We start from the raw sequence: 20378 nt of genomic DNA on the forward strand, positions 1-20378 counted from the left end.
AGGGAAAAAGAACTGAAATATGCATCATGTCCAGAGGGGTCAGACAATTAGAAATGAACCTCACTAGGCAGAAAGAGGATTTCCAGTTGAGACCGCTTCTTTGAAAATTCTTCCTCTCCAGCAGCTGCTGAGGGTGTGTGTGTGTGTGTGTGTGTGTGTGTGTGTGTGTGTGTGTGTGTGTGTGAGAGACAGAGAGAAAGAAAGATAGTCTAGCAGAAACATACAAGCCCATTTGTCATTTTATCACCGTGCCACATATTAAGTGATAATCATAAACCTATCAAATATCTGATTTAGGAGGAAACTAACAGATTAAATAATGGTTCATTTTCTTAATATACAATTGAGGAAATGAGATTTATAGAGTTTACTCATCAGTGGTAGAGTCCAGTCTTGTTAATCTTGGACATACATTTTTTTTTTGATTAAGTAATGTTTTTAATTTTGATCAACTTAAAAAATACAGAAAAATGCAAATAAGGAACTGTAGCCATATTCAGAATTAGTGATATACATGTTTCCATCTTTTGTGTATGTATCTACCCATCTATCTGATTTCTTTCTTTCTTTCTCTCTTTCTTTCTCTCTTCCTTTCTTCCTTTCTTCCTTTCTTTTTTTCTTTCTTCTTTTCTTTCTTTCTTTCTTTCTTTTTCTTTCTTTCTTTTTTCTTTCTTTCCTCTCTCTTTTTCTTTCCATCTATCAATACGTGTATGCATGTATGTGTGTATGTATGTATCTCTCTAAAGTTTCCTTCAAATTTCCTCTATTCTTCAAATAGTCTGCTATAACAGCTGTTTTGTGTGTATTTCATGTATCAATTCAGATCTTTTTTTCTAATGTTTTGGTATTATTTTGTCAATGGGTGATAGAATATAAATTTTATTTGTTTCTTTTTGTTGATATTGTAGTTGCTTTTATTTAACTGATTAATTGCTGTCTTTATTGGGGGGGTTATCATTTTTACTTATATTTTTTTTCCTTCAGCATTGTTCTTTATTTTTTTTCGAATTTTATTATTTTTTTTAAACAGCAGGTTCTTATTAATTATCTATTTTATGCATATTAGTGTATATTTGTCAATCCCAATCTCCCAATTCATCCCACCACCACCCCCACCCTCGGCCACTTTCCCCCCTTGGTATCCATACGTTTGTTCTCTACATCTGTGTCTCTATTTCTGCCTTGCAAACCAGTTCATCTGTACCATTTTTCTAGACTCCAAATAAATGCATTAATATACAATAGTTGATTTTCTCTTTCTGACCTACTTCACTTTGTATGACAGTCTCTAGATCCATCCACGTCTCTACAAATGACCCAATTTCATTCCTTTTTATGGCTGAGTAATATCCCATTGTATATACGTACCACATCTTCTTTATCCATTCATCTGTCGATGGGCATTTAGGTTGCTTCTATGACCTGGCTATTGTAAATAGTGCTGCAATGAACATTGGGGTGCATGTGTCTTTTTGAATTATGGTTTTCTTTGGGTATATGCCCAGTAGTGGGATTGCTGGGTCATATGGTAATTCTAGTTTTAGTTTTTTAAGGAACCTCCATCCTGTTCTCCATAGTGGCTGCATCAATTTACATTACCACTAACAGTGCAAGAGGGTTCCCTTTACTCCACACCCTCTCCAGCATTTGTTGTTTGTAGATTTTCTGATGATGGCTATTCTGACCAGTATGAGGTGATACCTCATTGTAGTTTTGATTTGCATTTCTCTAATAATTAGTGATGTTGAGCAGCTTTTCATGTGCCTCTTGGCCATCTGCATGTCTTCTTTGGAGAAATGTCTCTTTAGATCTTCTGCCCATTTTTGGATTCGGTTGTTTGTTTTTTTAATATTGAGTTGCATGAGCTGTTTATATATTTTGGAGATTAATCCTTTGTCTGTTGATTCGTTTGCAAATATTTTCTCCCATTCTGAGGGTTGTCTTTTCGTCTTGTTTATAGTTTCCTTTGCTTTGCAAAAGCTTTTAAGTTTCATTAGGGCCCATTTGTTTATTTTTGTTTTTATTTCCATTACTCTAGGAGGTGGGTCAAAAAAGACCTTGCTGTGGTTTATGTCCAAGAGTGTTCTTCCTATGTTTTCCACTAAGAGGTTTATGGTGTCTGGTCTTACATTTAGGTCTTTAATCCATTTGGAGTTTATTTTTGTGTATGGTGTTAGGGAGTGTTCTAATTTCATTCTTTTACATGTAGCTGTCCAGTTTTCCCAGCACCACTTATTGAAGAGACTGTCTTTTCTCCATTGTATATCCTTGCCTCCTTTGTCATTGATTAGTTGACCATAGGTGTGTGGGATTATCTCTGTGCTTTCTATCCTGTTCCATTGATCTATATTTCTGTTTTTGTGCCAGTACCATACTGTCTTGATTACTGAAGCTTTGTAGTATAGTCTGAAGTCAGAGAGTCTGATTCCTCCAGCTCCATTTTCTTCCCTCAAGATTGCTTTGGCTATTAGGGGTCTTTTGTGTCTCCATATAAATTTTAAGATTTTTTGTTCTAGTTCTGTAAAAAGTGCCATTGGTAATTTGATAGGGATTGCATTGAATCTGTAGATTGCTTTGGGTAGTAGAGTCATTTTTACAATATTGATTCTTCCAATCCAGGAACATGGTATATCTCTCCATCTGTTTGTGTCATCTTTGGTTTCTTTCATCAGTGTCTTACAGTTTTCTGAGTACAGGTCTTTTACCTCCTTAGGTAGGTTTATTTCTAGGTATTTTATTCTTTTTGTTGCAATGGTGAATGGGATTGTTACCTTAATTTCTCTGTCTGATCTTTCGTTGTTATTGTATAGGAATACAAGAGATTTCTTGCATTAATTTTGTATCCTGCAACTTTACCAAATCATTGATTAGCTCTAGTAGTTTTCTGGTGGCATCCTTAGGATTATCTATGTACAGTATCATGTCATCTGCAAACAGTGACAGTTTTACTTCTTCTTTTCCAATTTGTATTCCTTTTATTTCTTTTTCTTCTCTGATTGCCATGGCTAGAACTTCCAAAACTATGTTGAATAATAGTGGCAAGAGTGGACAGCCTTGTCTTGTTCCTGATCTTAGAGGAAATGGTTTCCATTTTTCACCATTGAGAATGATGTTTGCTGTGGGTTTGTCATATATGGGCTTTATTGTGTTGAGGTAGGTTCCCTCTATGCTCACTTTCTGGAGAGTTTTTATCAATAAATTGGTGTTGAATGTTGTCAAAAGCTTTTTCTGCATCTACTGAGATGATCATATGGTTTTTATTCTCCAATTTGTTAATATGGTGTATCACATTGATTGATTTTTTGTATATTGAAGAATCCTTGCAACCCTGGGATAAATCCCACTTGATCATGGTGTATGATCCTTTTAATGTGTTGTTGGATTCTGTTTGCTAGTATTTTGTTGAGGATTTTTGCATCTATATTCATCAGTGATATTGGTGTGTAACTTTCTTTTTTTGTAGTATCTTTGTCTGGTTTTGGAATCAGGGTGATGGTGGCCTCGTAGAATGAGTTTGGGAGTGTTCTTTCCTCTGCAATTTTTTTGAAGAGCTTGAGAAGGATGGGTGTTAGCTCTTCTCTAAATGTTTGATAGAATTCACCTGTGAAGTCATCTGGTCCTGGACTTTTGTTTGTTGGAAGATTTTTCATCACAGTTTCAATTTCATTACTTGTGATTGGTTTGTTCATATTTTCTGTTTCTTCCTGGTTCAGTCTTGGAAGGTTATACCTTTGTAAGTATTTGTCCATTTCTTCCAGGTTATCCATTTTATTGGCATAGAGTTGCTTGTAGTAGTCTCTTACGATGGTTTGTATTTCTATGGTGTCCGTTGTAACTTCTCCTTTTTCATTGCTAATTTTATTGATTTAAGTCATCTCCCTATTTTTCTTGATGAGTCTAGCTAAAGGTTTATCAATTTTGTTTATCTTCTCAAAGAACCAGCTTTTAGTTTGATTGATCTTTGCTATTGTTTTCTTTGTTTCCATTTCATTTCTTTCTGCTCTGACATTTATGATTTCTTTCCATCTACTAACTTTGGGTTTTGTTTGTTCTTCTTTCTCTAGTTCCTTTAGGTGTAAGGTTAGATTATTTATTTGCGATTTTTCTTGGTTCTTGAGTAGGACTGTAATGCTATAAACTTCCCTCTTAGGACTGCTTTTGCTGCACCCCATAGGTTTTGGGTTGTCGTGTTTTCATTGTCACTTGTCTCTAGGTATTTTTTGATTTCCTCTTTGATTTCTTCAGTGATCTCTTGGTTATTTAGTAACATATTGTTTAGCTTCCATGTGCTTGTGTTTTTTACATTTCTTTCCCTGTAATTTATTTCTAATCTCATAGTGTTGTGGTCGGAAAAGATGCTTGATGTGATTTCAGTTTTCTTAAATTTCCCGAGGCTTGATTTGTGACCCAAGATGTGATCTATCCTGGAGAATGTTACCTGTGCACTTGAGAAGGAAGTGTAATCTGCTGTTTTCAGATGGAATGTCCTATGAATATCAATTAAATCTATCTGGTCTATTGTGTCATTTAAATCTGTGTTGCCTTATTAATTTTCTGTCTGGATGATATGTCGATTGGTGTAAGTGAGGTGTTAAAGTCCCCCAGTATTATTGTGTTACTGAATCTTGGACATACAACTAATACAGGTTTGACTGATAGCCTCTAGGAGACTTACAATACATTTGGAAGTCAGAACATGTTCCATGGCAACCAAAAATGGGAAACCCAGAGGTTCAAAGTTTCCATAGTTTAATATTCTTGATGGTGAGAAGAAGGGAACTCAGGTGAAAATATTGTGGTCATAGCTGTAATGGTTTTCTAAATTTGTTAATGAAGAATTAGTGTAAGCCATCACCTAACTGCCAAGATGCCCCTGGTGCTTTTCTGCACACAAAGTCTTTGTGCCCAAGAGTAGAATACTGAAGACCACATTTGACTCTCTCGTGTTATATTAGGAAGGAAATATACACCAATTCTAAACTTAGCTCCAGCTACTACAAATTCCATCATGGAGGATCTTTCTGGAGCGTTATTAGAACATACTGTAACCACCAGGAGCAGCCAAATCCTCTAACCTGTGTTGACCCTTATTCTGTGACATTGATTCTACTCTTCCAAATGCCGACGAAGACCAGAGTTGCAGTCATGATCTATATACTGAATGTGTATCCATTAAATAATCCAAATTGTTAGGTGTAGATGTAACCCACATCTCTACCCTTGTGCCTTTCAGAGCTCATACAGAATTATCAACAAATGAACAAGGACACATGCGAGCAATGAAATGGATTTACTCTTTCATTTAGTATAGTAGAAAAGGACTAAATACATGGTAGCCAAATCTATATTTCCTCAAAATCAAGTCAATCTTGCAAAGAGCTCTTTTTCAAAACTCACTGTGAAGAGCCCAGTGGGGAGCTGAGAAATGGCACTGCCCTGACACACCAGTACACCACGCCATCCCCACCTTCTGCTCTTGACAATGAGGGCTGAACTCAGTTTAACTGACAGGGAGATGCCTCTCTTTGATCGTCACAGATGGACCCATCTATCAGCATGTCATGTGGGCGTCAGTTAGAGCTGACTTACGTTTTCCTCAGCTATGGCAAAGTCATAATGATTATGTAAATTCACCTGAGGGCTGTTAACTTGTAATGAGGGAAGTAAATATGTCCTGTGTGTGTTATCAGTCTGCAAGATGTATAATGACTTTCCCTTTTCTCTCCACAGCATGGCATGGGCATCCCCTCCATTTCTATTATGCTTCATGAACTCATTAAATTACTGTACCATGCCCGGTGCTGTGACGTGACCATTATCAGAATTGGTACATCAGGGGGAATAGGTGAGATGGATTGATTTATATAGTATTAAATCCAAGTGGTTGTTCCATACAGGGTAAGCTGTTGGTGTGGTAACACACCAACGTACTCAGAGACCAGAAGAAACCCAGATGGGCTAAAAAGTGTCAGGAGGCTGGGCTTGAGGCAATTGAGAAATTTAAATTTAAAGAAAATTGAAACAATTTAAAGAAATACATGTGTATATAATCTTTCTCTTTTTCCCTGCATGGAAACCTGGCGTGAGACATCCCGCTGCCCACTGCCCAGATGGACTTAGGTGTTCTTAAGGGGAAGAGTGGAAGATTGCTAGGAAATATGTTTTGAGGATAAGAGTAAGTTTTGAGGGTTCGAATAGATTTTGAAGCTTAGGAATTTTATAAGTGACAGAAATAAGTGCTTTCAAGTAAAAAAAATAAATCACTAAGACTTGCCTTGTTTATCAGCTAAGTAAGCAGACATCAATAGCTCTTAGGAAAACATTGCTTTTAGCTCATGTCAGTGACTACCCTTTTCTTGGCTGGGTCTTTTCCTCATCAACACAGCAGAAGAGATCAGGCCAGGCTTTTAGGGCAGAGTTGGGTGATGCTTCCTAAGGTTTTCTCAGAGCCTCCTCTCCTCCCTTCTTCCTTGGCTGGTCAGGCAGCTAGTCAGGAGCCTTGTTTATACATCCACCCTGGGCTGAGGTAAAGTTCTGTGGAGACCTTCTTCTTTTTCAACTTCTTCTTCAGGAGCAGATCTTGCGAGGGGATGATTCTACTATGTCACCAAATGCAAATACAGACAGGGCATTGTAACTGGAAAGGTTTGGTTGACAGAGTAACAGGACTGAATGGGAATTATAAAAAAAAAAAAAAGGCTGAGACTTTGGTCTTAGAATTACACAGGTGGCTGAGTCATGCTTCACTAGAAACAAACATGTTCAAAAATATCATGCCCTTTCCACAGCTGTGGTACAGGAATAAAGTCCAGCCAAGGCCCTCATAGATGGATTAAAGAAGGACATCTATGGATGTCCACCCAGAAAGAGAAGGAGAATGTTAGCAATCATTATTAGATCAGGCATCATTCTGGACTGTTGTTTATCCAGTGTTATCCCAAATAAGCAATAGTAGGGAATGATGCATTTGGGGATGAAATGGATAACACTGTTATTAAGATTGCACATAATTCTTGAGTTGTGGGATACAAGGATCTATCTGCATAGCCCATGCCCATGCAATGTACCATCCTGACTGCTGTGGTTGCCCCCTTGATATTAACAAGTGTCCAGTGTGGGCAAAGCAACCTGCTGACCATCCAGCTCATGGTCATGGATTCTAGGTCTTTTGTTTGATGGTAACATGATACATACAGCCCATGTAGCACAATGAAGGTCTATGAATTGTGGGAAATTAAAGCAATGTGCTGTTGTGGATTATCTATCATTTTGAAGTTCTGTTCTCATTAAGAACTCTTAGCTTATCAATAAGATGTGTTTGTTTTGTCTTAAAAACATTGATTTGGAGATGAAGGATGTGTAGCTTGTTGGTTTTTTTTTTTTTTTTTTTGCTGATGTTACCACTCTTTAGATGAGCCAACAAAATTTCATGATGATGAGGTACTCGAATAAATAGTGTCTTGGCCTTTAAGAGATTTTAACTGGGATATAAATGCTCTAATGCATCTAAATATTAGGATGTCATGTGAATAACTTCATTTTTGATTTCCACATTTTCAACTTCCTTCTCAGTCACTTTCCTGTTTTTAGGACACTGTGAGTAATTCAAGAAGATACTTGTTTGATTTCTTTAAAAAGTATCTGACTCACCGAGGCTCTATCATCAGAGCCTACCTTGGGTCTCTAGCTGGATCTTCTAAATTAACCCCATGTTGATCCACATTGGAATTTATTAAGAACCCAGAAGGATATGGCTATGTGCTATGGTAGGGGTTGGTAAATTTTTTCTATACAAGGTCAGACAGTAAATATTTTAGGCTTTGCAAGCCATATGGTTTCTGTTGCAACTTCTCAACTCTGCCATTAGAGTGTGGAAGCAATCATAGAAAATATGCAAATGAGTGAATGTGGCTGTGTTCCAATAAAGCTCTATTTACAAAGATGGGCTGGATCTGGCCCATGGATTGTAGTTTGCAGATCTCTGTCTATGGCATCTCTATGGAAACATTCACTCATTCAACAAATTTTTATTGAATACCTATAATGTTATAGGCATAATGCTACTGGGGAGACAACAGTGGACAGACACTGCTCTTGCCTTCATAGAGCCTATGTTTTATCAGGGCAATAGACAAACAAATGAGTAATTACAAAAAATGTGATGAATGTTAGGACAGAGAGAGTCTAGGGCCCTATCAATATATATCCCCTCAACCAGGCTCTAAACAGGAATCAGAACAGGTCAAAAACTAGGTCAAAAGCTGGGCCTGGGAAAATTGAATGTAATGTATCTGTGTTGCCTTTTAATTTTTTCCCCCTCTGTGGATTCAGATCTTTTGAAGGAAGTGACTTAAGCTGACACCGGAAGAATGAGTTGAAGTTGGTCTGATGAAAGTGTGTGGGGGAGGATGAGGGAACACACCAGGCCAGGGGAATAACAGTTGGCAGAAAATGGTTTCTCAAGTCCCTGAGACTTGAGTTCCTGAGTCCCAGGAGCAAACCAGACTTTGTAGCAACAGAAGGTCAGCCAAGAGGCCTAATTTACATGGGATGGGAGAGGGGAGGAGGGAATGGATGTGATGAGAATCAAAAGGAAGAGAGGACAGAGATGCAAAGAAATTATAGTAATCAAGGAGTTGCAGAGAAGATTAAATATCAAGTAGTCACATCACTTTATGAAAACTACTTTCTGGCAGGCTCATTGAGTTTATTCCTGACCTACTTTATTCAAATTTGAACCTGAAGGCCAGTACTAATTTGCATGTCCAAGAGTCATGTCTGTCTTGAAATTTAAACCCCATCACATTGTAAATGTGAATCTGGAAAGAAAGCAAACGTAAATGCCTGTTCGGAATGTTATTATTTAATTGCATTTGGAAAAGAAAATAATTTAAAAGATGAAAATGGGGAGAATCATTAGTAATTAGCATTAATTAATGTTGGTAGAAGAGATTACATACTATGTGTCAAAAGTAAACCTAAGTGACATTCTTCTGTAACCACCTATTTATTCCCACACTGCAGGGATTGCACCGGGGTCTGTTGTAATAACAGATAGAGCCGTAGACTCCTTTTTTAAGCCCCAGTTTGAACAGGTAATCTTGGATAATGTTGTCACCAGAAGTACTGAACTTGACAAAGAACTGGCTGAGGAACTATTCAACTGCAGCAAAGAAATTCCCGACTTCCCAACCCTCATTGGACATACGATGTGTACCTATGATTTTTATGAAGGTGAGAAGAATTTATAAACTGTGAAAGCAGCAGAAAATTGCCAGCAATACTCTGTTATTCAAACCCACAATTTATATTAAAAACTCCATTTTAGAAATTCATAGTTGGGGATTAAAAAAGGAACTGAAACAGCCTTTTCAACTTACTAAAGCATAGGAACGTAAGGACATAATAAGCGGTGGAGACACACACATAATGAATTTATTTTGAGAGTGGGTTTAATCCTCCTAGAACAAATTGGATACTCAAATGCAATTTGTGATGTTAGCAAAATATTATCTCTGTTGATGCCTTCTATTTAAATTGGAAAAGGGGGATATGCTTCTATGTTTCTTCCATTTTGAGGTACAGTCACCTGTACCTTGGAAGGGATCTGGTACCCAGGAAAGAGTGGGAACCAGGAAATGGGAAGAGATATTTGGGGGAGGAAATCCCAAAGGGATGGGGTAGTCTCAGAGCAGTTCTTTTATCTCTTGGCCATGAGTAAAATGTCCCCAAATCAAGTTTAGGAACAAAATTGATGGTGACTCCCAAGTAGCAGCTCTTGCCACAAGCGGGGAGGGGCCAGGGGAAAACGCCCTACAGGACAGACCTTGCTCATTCCACAAGAAAGAATCTAACCAGGGTTGGTACCATTCCTTGGAGGGCATTCTAGAAATCTTGCAGTGTAGCTGTTTGAGTATGTTCATCAAACTACATATTACCTCATTTTTAATTATTTTTCTTTTCTTTTCCCTTTGGATCAAACTTAGACTATTATATTGAATTCTAAACAGTTATATATGGAGATATATTATCTATAAACATTACTTCAGGTTAGTAAAGGTGTTGTCACCACATGTGTGTTATAAAATAGGGGCCACTTTGGGTCTGATAGGGTTGAGACTTTGTCTCAGGCCACTGGCCCCTTCATGGGGAGGGTCACCAACGGGTTTAAGCCAGAACTTGCAAATGGTACCCACTGGAGTCAATGTTTTCTTTGGGCTGCATGGTATTTTTTAGAATATGAATTATTTTGCCAACATTTATAATTTCTGGAGATTTCATATGAAAATCCAGATTTTTGGCTTCTTGAAATAACATAAAATTTAAAATATAAAATAATTTATTCATGGCAGCCCTGGCAAGCCTCGGCCCACATCTGGGGCTACATTCACTGAAGGTGAGGTGAGGCTGCTCCCTTCCAACAGGCAGACCTCGTTGACATTACCTGCTTAACTTGTGGGACATCTGAGTTTGAATCGGCTAAAATAGCACTGCATTAGAGCTGTTGGCAGGCAGCCCTAAGAAGGAAGGCACAAGGAGAAGCAGACAGCAAGGATGGAAATAGCATGAAAGATAGAGGAAAGGGAAAAAAGAGGATTTTGCAATATGGATGGTGACAGAGTCTACTGGCCTCCCTACTTCAAGAGGATGCCCTTGGGGGTGGGGCGCGGTGAAGCCTGTTCCCAGCGCAGCCACGGTGGAGGAGGAGTAACAGCATCAGGCTTTTCTCCACCTCCTTCTGGCCCCACTGGTTGGTACAGATGGAATTCAAGTGCTAAGTAAACACCGAGAGCAGCCTAGAAGGGAAAATGTGATCGCAAAAGAATGGCGTGCAGTCTGAGGTGTGTGGCAGGGAAAAGGTGGACAAATCGACCATCTGTGTATGGCTACCATGGTCATGATGCACAGATGGAGCTGCAATGTCCAAACCACCACCCTGATCCTCAAGTAGCTTAGGATCATCACTGGGGCTTGGAGCCTTTTCTTCTTCCCCAGCACCTGTCCCTGGGCCAGCCGCCAGTCGCAGGTGCAACCTGAGATTTTCCTCAAAGGGCAGATCTTCCGGAGACCCTCCAGGTCCTGCTGTCTCTGGGCACAGTGCTGGCTGCTGCGGCCATTCAATGGTCACTTGCCCCAGAGCTGGGGGAGGTCAGTGCCATGGAGATTCCTCTCTGTGTGAGACTCTTGAGCTGGGCACAGCCTTGCCCCACGTCCTTTGATAGGATGATTCAGATGGCCAGATTTATCCTACCTGGGGTGCAGGCCCATGAGTTAGAGTCAGACACAGAGCACTAGGGCTGACAGCAAGCCTCTTAGTGATGCCACAGCCACCGTGGGACATCAAGTCGCTAAACATTCTCCATTCTCTTTCAGGCCAGGGTCGACTAGATGGAGCGCTGTGCTCCTTTTCCAGAGAAAAGGGGTTAGATTACTTGAAAAGAGCATATAATGCCGGCATCAGGAATATCGAAATGGAATCTACGGTGTTTGCGGCCATGTGTAGACTTTGTGGTCTAAAAGGTAAGACTTTCATGAATGCCTAAGGTTCAAATTCTCCTCTTTCATGAAGTTATTTTCACTCTTCAGAAGAAGAAAAAGGAATCCAGCTATGTATTACTTTGGGTTGAATGCACGGTTATCTCATAATATCTTGTGAGTGGGCAGGACATTATTTCTGTTATGCAAATGAGGAAACCAAGCCTCAAGGGTCAAAAGTAAGTTGCCCAAGGTCACCAGCTAGTGGGTTACATAGCCAAGACTTGATAGATTGTTCTGCTTTCTTCATCCTGGAAGCGGATGCTGTTTTCTACTACAATTGAATTTACTGAGGCATGACACAAATAAAATATTCCTAAAATAGTCCATCAAAGGACAAAACATCAGTGGAGTAGTGTGTTTTTAAAGTTAATTTACATGCATTTTTGCTTTTCCCAACTTTTTTATTTTGAAAAAAATTCAATAATACAGAAAAATTGAAAGAATAGTGTGTATGTGTATGTATATATGTGTGTATATATATATACACACACACACACATATACACAAACACACCTATTTGCTTTTTTCTCCTGAATCATTGTATATAAATTATAAATATTATGCCACTTAACTCTTGTAACTTAGCATCATTTCCTAAGAATAAGGATGTCCTCCTAATGACCACAATACAATTATCAAACCAAAAAAAAAAAATTTTAAGTCAAAATCATTTCATAACATCATTTAACATCCATTCCATATTTAAATTTTCTGATTTTCCTAAAAATATCTTTAAAGATTATTTTAATCTAATACTACATCTAGAATAGTTTCCCTACTTTTATTTTTTCCCCAGTACAGTGGAATTTTTGAAAAGTTCAGGCAGTTATCTTGTAGAACATCCATGTTCTAGATTTGTCTGTACTCGTCATCGTGGGATTTCACTTTATTTCCTGTAAAGCAGAAGTAAAGTCTAGTGGCTTGATTAGATTCAGCTATGTGGCAAGAACACTTCATAGTAATGTAAACTTTCCATTGCACCACATCAGGGAAAGGTAATGTGAAGATATTCCACTGTTAGTAATTTCGAGTTGGATCACTTGGCTCAAGGGGTAACTGCCCATCTCCCTCCACTGAAAAATTAATGTTTTCTCTCTGTAAGTAGCAAGTAACTTCTGGGATGATAATGTGGCACTGTGTGAATGAATATCCTGTAACCCAATCGTCTTTTTCCAGTGATTTTAGCATGGAATACAAATGATGATTTTCTAATTCCATCATTCCTCCTACGTTTGTTAGCATTCTTTTAAGAAGAGCCTTTCTTTCTCATGCTCTTCTCTCTCTTTTTTCTTTTTGGTGGCAGGGAGTCGTTATTGTTTGGTGGATTTTGTTCAAAGCAGTGTGTTACAAGCAGTTTCTGTCATTATTCTTTTTGATACTCAAATTATCCCAAATGTGGCCAGGAAGAGCCCCTTCTAGTGCACTCTTTTGTCCTTTTGACATAATTCTCTTAACTCTTGAGAATTTTCTTGCTTTCAGGCACAACGGGATTCTTAGGTACCACTTACACGTTCCTTGCCTCAGGTCTGGGCTCAGCCATTTCTCCAAGAATCTCTGCTTCCTTTGGGTGGAGAGTGGCATTAAGAAACCAAATATGGGTGTGGCATGCATTTTTATTTTTGGTGAAATTATTCCAATAGAACCACTAATCTCTGACCAACACCAAGAAAACCTATTGAAGTAAAACATAATTTTCACAAGGACTAATCAATATAACTATTCTTTGTGATTTTAAATTATTTTCATAGTCATTCTCTAGATTAAAAAAATTCAAGTTTTATTGATGGAAGAGGTAAACCTGCAAAGTTAATTAAATATTCCTTATTAAATTGGCTATGAAAGCCTCAGACCTAAAGCAAAATAGCACCATCTAAAATATTATTTTTGAGTGGGAAGCAGTCCCCAAATATGAACAATGATGTCTAAGAAAATGTTGGAGCAACTCTTTTTAGAATTCATAGTTTTGTTTTTCATACAGCAATTATCTTTTTTTTTTTTCAGAAAAGAGCCCATAAAATATGTCATCTATCAAACATGTTTTATAGTGTACCTACTGAGTGCATAGCAAAATACAAGAAGCTTGTTTTTTAAATCAAATCTTTGGCTGATAAGATTTGTCTCAATCATTATCTTCCTAAAGAAAGAAGGACTTCTATGCATCAGCCAGTGGCCTGAGCACCCAAGCAGTAGGGACACAGCAGAGGATGACGCAGACAGAATCTCTGCCCTTGCGAAGTCTAGGGGGTAGACAAACAACAACAGAGAGCAATCTATAATAATATGGTAATATGTTAGATGCCGAGGAGCATGATGGTGAGAAATAAGGCAGGGAAAGGGCACAGGGACAACCAAGGTAGGGAGGAAAGCCATACATTAAAATAGGGAAGGGTGCACAGAGAAGGTGCCATTTAGGAAAATGCCACGTGGGTGTCTGGGCAAAAGCAGTCCAGGAAATGCAAATCTAAGGCTACCAGGCAGGAGCATTCAGAGTGTGCTGGAGAAACAGGGAGACCAGTGTGGCTGGAGGGGAGTGACAGCAGTGGAGAGGGTAGGAGATGGAGGGAGTATGGACTGTGTGGTCCCTATGAGAACTGTGACTTTCACTCTGAGAGATATGAGAAGTCATTGCTTTGAATAGAGAGGTGACGGGATCTGGCTTGCGTTTGAACAGGAGCACACTGGCTGCTGATCTGGGAAGAGCCTCCTGGGGTTAAGGGCAGAAGCAGGGAGAGAAGTAAGAGGGCTGATACAGTAGTCTAGGGAGAGATGATAGACCAGTACAACAACAGTGGAGGAGGTGAGAAGTAGTCATATGCTAGATACGTCTTGAAGGCAAATCCAACAAGATTTGTTGACAATTTGATGTGAATTTGGAGAGAAACATGAGTGAAAAACGACTTCCAGGTTTTTGGCCTGAACAGCTGGAAGGATGGAGTTATCACAATTGGGATAGAAAAAATTGGGTGAGGATTTGGCGGTACTGTAGTAGACATCAAATGAGGCTAAGTGAGCAGGTGGATTTATGAATCTGGAGTTTAGGTGAGAAATTTGGACTGGGGAAGTAAAATTGGAAGTTGACAGCATATAGATGGCATTTAAAGCCATGTAACAAATGAGATGACAAAGTGCCTGAGTGTAGAAATGGATGAAAAAGTCAGGGGAGGTGAGGGAGATCCAGCAGAAACTAAGGAAGAGTCGTCAGTGCAATTGGCAGTATACCTGGAGAGTCTAGTGTCCCAGCCCCAAAGAAGAAATCCTCAAAGAAGTAAAGAATTACAGCCTGATAATGCCTTATTGGATCACAAGTGGAACTTTAATTCTAATACTTGTCCTTATTGTCAATCAATTTTAATATACAAAACTACAAACAAAATGTATGTGGTAACATTTCTAAAAGCACATTTTAGAAAGGAGTTATAGGTCACAAGAAGAGATTAATTGTAGAACCACTACTCTCATCTCAGAATGAATGTACACACAAATCCCTGTAACATATGAGTAAAGGATGCAAGTGCATCCTTGTCCTCTTTAGAAGGCCATCGTTAATACCTCCTTTCAGGGAAACAATAGCATCTGCTTTTCTCTCCACAAGTTAGTGGGAGTGGGAGCCTCAGCGGCGGGCAGCTTGCCCTTTCCTGAGCAGCAGCCTAACCAGCACATGACCTGCAGGAACACCCAGATTCAGATATTTCTGCTCCAGGAAATGTTTCCTCACATTTCTTTCTTATGGAAACAGCAAGCGGTCACTTGAGTCATGGCTCCACCTGACATGCAGATGGAGGAAAATTTGGTAACCAGTTTAGTCAAACATAAAATGCCACGTCACGAACTGCTGCCCTGATGTAAGTTTAGTGATGACCATCAGTCCTTTCTTAAGAGGCAGCCAGAGAGAGTTCTAGGCTTGTGAACCCCGGACCCGAGTCTTTCTCTCTTTGAGGGTGTTGCCAAAACCTCAGCGATGTTATTCTGTTATGAGGGATTTTTTTGTCCTTGCCACGAACCCTTGTGACCTTGCTTTCTCCGCCAGCTGCAGGTACCTTCCTGGACTCTGTCCGCTCTAGCTTGCTGTAGTTCCTGCCCCATGCTGCGTTTTCCTTTTTCTGCTGCTATTGGAGCTGTTGGTAGCTGATTTCAGCCTGCCAATAGCTCTCTTCCAGGACACTGCTGCAGCCTTTCCATTGAGCAGACCCCTTCTGGGCTGCCAACATTCACACTAAAGGTTGTATCTGTAACTCTGTAATTCTGTAGTTCTTGGGAGTATTTCTGTCCAAATTTCTTCATGGTGACAGGGACTCTTTATCTACCTCAGACACCACCGTTTCCAAAGGTGCACTCCTGGTACAGAAAGATCAACACCTGGAAGATCAACCACCAAGGACACAGACCAAAACCCCATGCATATGATGCTACCATGTTCCTATCTTTCATCCCCACTTCATTACATCCTTCCGCAAAAGCAGTGAAGCTTGGAAAAGCTCTGTATGAGGTAGAAAAGCTTGCTTTGGGGAAGGGCTGAGAGAGACTTCACAAGCAGCTGTTTTAACATACTTATTAGGGAGGTTATATACCAATCGTAAGCGACACTGGAAAATGTGTTTCATCTGGCACCGAAAGCTCAGGGCTCCCAGGCCGAGTGCCCCTCCCCCTCAATCCCTCTCCCACTGTCAGCAATGGCCCTTTCCACCCAGTCTCTCCAGACAGCCTTCTCTAATGGTCTTTTTATGTCCCTTTAATACTACCAGATGACTGGATAACCAATCTGACTTCATACTAAGGCAACGATGGCTAATAAATAACAACTTTTTATTTAAACAAGAGTCTTCTAGAGGCTCATTGTCCTAACTCAGAGGAGTCAGTCATTGACTTTGGACCGGTGCAAAAACAGATCTTTCTGCATTCACCTGGGACCACATGGATTACCACTTCTTATCTTTATGATTAATATAAGATCTCACCATAAGTCTCACTTCATCAGAGAAGTTTTGCATGACTACCTAAACTAAACTCACTCACATTCATTCTACTTACTCACTCATTCACTCATTCCACTTCATTTCTCTGCGTCACATTTACCACTATACCAGACTATATTTCTGTTTTCTTTATATATTAACTTACATATTATTTTACATGTATTAATGCATGGAGGTATGTATTTAGCATCTTTCTCCATTACAGTATAAGTAGCATGAGAACAGGGACCTTGTTTGTCATTTTTTTTGCTATATCCCTAGCACTTAGAATAATATCTGCCATATGGGCATTCAATAAATATTTACTAAATGAATGAACAAATGAGTGAACAGAATGACCACTCAACCCCTACTGACCGTGGAAGATGGCTATAACAAATTCAACTGGTTCCTTCATTACCCAGCTACATTTATGGCTTGGAATTTTCTAAAGGACTTCGGAGTGCCACATGATTGTCCAACTAGGAAGAGGCAAGGCCTTAAAGTTAAGCCTCCCTTTGCTGTAAGTTTCATACAATACCTCTGCTATAGCTGTAGCCCTTGGATCTCCTGATATTTGATAGGTGGACAAATTGCTTGAAATTGGGCCACGGACACCCCTAAGTCACTACTGTTATCCTGATCTCATTATCCTGAAAAATAATAGTGGGAATCCATTGTTGCTTTAACAAAGATTTGGGTGAGGGAAATAGTGGCCATCACAAAATTATTCTACCTTGAAAGGCTGAACCTTCAGAACAAGGTAAACCCACTGTACAATGCTGTATGAATGCATTCATCTATGGTTTTATAATATGCATACATCTGTCCCTCTCTTAAAGCAAAATCTACTTTAATTAAACCCCTAACATTCTGATTAAAGATGTTAATCCTTTTGCACTGTGAACTTGTGATAAGTACGTTCAATTTTTATCCATCTTTAAAAGACAGTGCCCGTTGCCTTTTGACACACGCTTGCTTGCATGGCAATATATGAAACATAATATTTATCCAAGATTAGTTTCACTTAAATCTTTGTCTTTAGTTGTTGGCAGCACTCACAGTGGGTTTTCTTTAGGGTAATGGAAGAATTCAGTGTTATTTCTTTTGACAGATACTGGGAACTTTGGGAATGTATTCAGTCTTCATAATATTAGAGCTCAGTGAAAGGGAGCAGAATCTGGCTTTAATTCCATTTTATATTCTTCTGCTGGTCCCAGAAATGAAGGCTATTGGGCTCTGGGAACTGCAGGATGATCACTGATAAAGTAAAAAAGATATTACAACAAGGATTAAAGATTATATTCAGTCTAGAGCTGGACCGTTTCTTAACTCAAAAATGAGGAAAATTGGGGTTTTGAAATATTATTACACAAAGGCAAAAGGCAACCCATTGCAGCTCTTCACCCTCACAGTACCTCCTGAGAGATACTGTGGCTCAGAGCGGTTACATAACTTTCCCAGGTTCTTGCAGTAAATAAGAAGTAGCTGGACTGGAACTGGAACCGAGCTCTGTCTGACTTGAGGTCCCTTTGCACCATGCCCTGCTGAGTCTTCCCAGCAGCCTCCCATGGATACACAAGGTTCAGATCTCTATTCAGAGGAACCAACCAACCAACCAACCAAACAAACAAACAAACCTGCAGGTTTTTCTATTTTAAAAGTTAGCTGTGCTACTTTAGAAAGAAAGCAAACCCCCTAAGGGCTAACCACATACCAAGATGGTTAGTGTTGGAATCAAATAAAGCATTACATTGATACTTATGCAGCAGTATGCACAGTTATTATTTTACCAAGAAAATAAGTCAGTGTGTCTGGGAAATCAGGCATAAATGGTAAGTAATTTATTTATTATGCTTATAAAGACAGGATTTAAAAAAATTGTTTCTTCTTGCTTTGCTGGTTTTTACATATTTTAAATCAAGGTCAGTGTCTAGAGTTTTGTTTGATTCATTTTAATTCTACTCTCCTGTCCTCTATCCTACTCCTGTCTTCCTGTACCAACACACTCACACATTAGAGAATGATTTGGGGCCACAGATTCAACCTTTTGTGTGTTGGCACTACCTGTGACCCGCCTCTTCCCACCTGTGACCCCAGTGGGGCTCCCTGGGTTCTCCCTGTTGGAGCCTCCGCCCCTAGCACAGCAGGCACATCCTCTGCCCATCCTGACACATCTCTGGTTGGAGGTCCAGTATCCAGCAGAAGCGCAAGTCCCCAAGTTTGCAGCTGGACTCCCTGGAGATGACAGCATGGTCCTCATACCAAGATAATGTGAGGCACAGAAGCTGAGCAAGACCTTTGAGGTCCAACCTGCTCTTTTCTAAGAGAATGAAATAAGACCCAGAGAGTAAAAAGTGACCTGTCTAAGGAAACACAGCTAGATCAAAACAAAGATGGACTAGCCCTATTATCTCCTGCCTCCTCACCCCCATTCCCGGCACTATTCCATAGGTATAAAAGAGTATCATATTTATCTAACAACAGATTACTTATACTTTCTCCTTTTTCTAAAAGGCATTAGCAGCAGCTTTCAATAAAAGATGAATGTATAAATAATTTAAGCAAAGGTAAAGAGAATAAGAGGCATGTATTTAAGGGAGTGGATGGGGAGTTCTCAATACCAAAGAGCTACCTGGTAGGGCAATACTAAATCTAAATACTTAAATTTAGTTCTGAGTTTCCTAGAGGCCAAGTTGAAAATGGAAACACTTTGAGTTACACAGCTCTCATTATCTTATAAAGAAAGCATTTAACGTTTGTCATAAAAACGTTATCCAAATGTTAAACTTAAGTGAAATTATCAGCTATATTACATCGACAGTGTCTTTAGTAACACTTTTATAAAAGATATGGGACAATTTTTGATAGAGTTAATGCTAAATCTTGGTTCTTTGGGAATCTAAAGTACTAGGGTGCAGGTATGAACATTTGCTTTAATTTGATTTAATTCAGGATAGAGTTTAAAGTCCTTAAAGCAATAGCTGTCAAATATCAATGTACAAATAATTTAACTGAGTTTTTTAAAAAAAAATACAGATTAACTGCCCTTTCTTATTCCTCACTCCTTTTTCTGTATGTCTGTGATAAAGCCTAAAAATCTGCATTATTAACAAGCTCTGGTTCTGCTGCAAGTGGCCAGTGGAGCACATTTTCAGAAATGCCAGTCTAGATGAACAACTTGTTCCTATGCTCCTTAGCTTTGATCAGATCCTTTGAATATAAATTTTCTCCACTTGGTTTTTGATTAGTAGTCAACAGCCTGAGATAGACGTCTCAGAGGAGACAGAGGAAGTGCAAACGTTCTGGGTTGTTGAGGTTTCTGTGTTTTATATACCAGGCACCTGGGGAATAAAGATGGGTCTGCCTAAAAAGCTCAAACCTTGAGAAGTGAAGGGCTCCCTGTAAAGGGCTGGGAAGAGGTGGGAGAGGAGCAGTCCTAAGGGCCAGGCTGGAAACTCCAAAGCCAACCTTTGCTGCTTTGCCATTTTCTGAGACCCAGCCCTGTTTGGTTCTGCTGTGCACAGGGAGTTTCTGCCCCACATTGCTGCCTTTGCCTACAATTCATGGGAAAACCTTCCTGGAACTCCATTCTGAATCACAGAGGTGGGGCTAAAGCAGGGATCCATGGGGGACCATAGATTTCTAATAATTCAGGGTGGGCTTCAGGAGCCCTGAAACCCTTGAAATTATATACAATATTCTGTGTGTATGTGCATATGTGTATTTTTGTGAAAAGAGGTTGCAGTTAACAACTTTCATCAGATTTGCAAAGGGACTAAAAACAATCAAAGAGTTAGAATCACTGGGAGTTCCTGGTGTGGCCGAGGGTACATTGAGCTTCACGTTAACACTGGTGTGTTCCCATCCCATTGCAGCCTGAGGTCA

At 39.4% G+C, this 20378-nt stretch overlaps 1 protein-coding gene across 3 annotated transcripts in view; it reads left to right on the forward strand.

The window, feature by feature from the left end:
- Positions 1-20378, forward strand: part of UPP2 (uridine phosphorylase 2) — a 45810-nt gene that overhangs the window by 19854 nt on the left and 5578 nt on the right. For all 3 annotated transcript variants that reach the window (XM_007183114.2, XM_007183115.3, XM_007183116.2), the window contains 3 exons: positions 5731-5845; positions 9025-9234; positions 11374-11520. In XM_007183114.2, the coding sequence (XP_007183176.1) occupies positions 5731-5845; positions 9025-9234; positions 11374-11520 (472 nt within the window). The remainder of the gene's footprint in view (positions 1-5730; positions 5846-9024; positions 9235-11373; positions 11521-20378) is intronic.

The sequence above is a fragment of the Balaenoptera acutorostrata genome, chromosome 8, assembly GCF_949987535.1.
Source record: "Balaenoptera acutorostrata chromosome 8, mBalAcu1.1, whole genome shotgun sequence".
Classification (NCBI taxonomy): Eukaryota; Metazoa; Chordata; class Mammalia; order Artiodactyla; family Balaenopteridae; genus Balaenoptera; species Balaenoptera acutorostrata.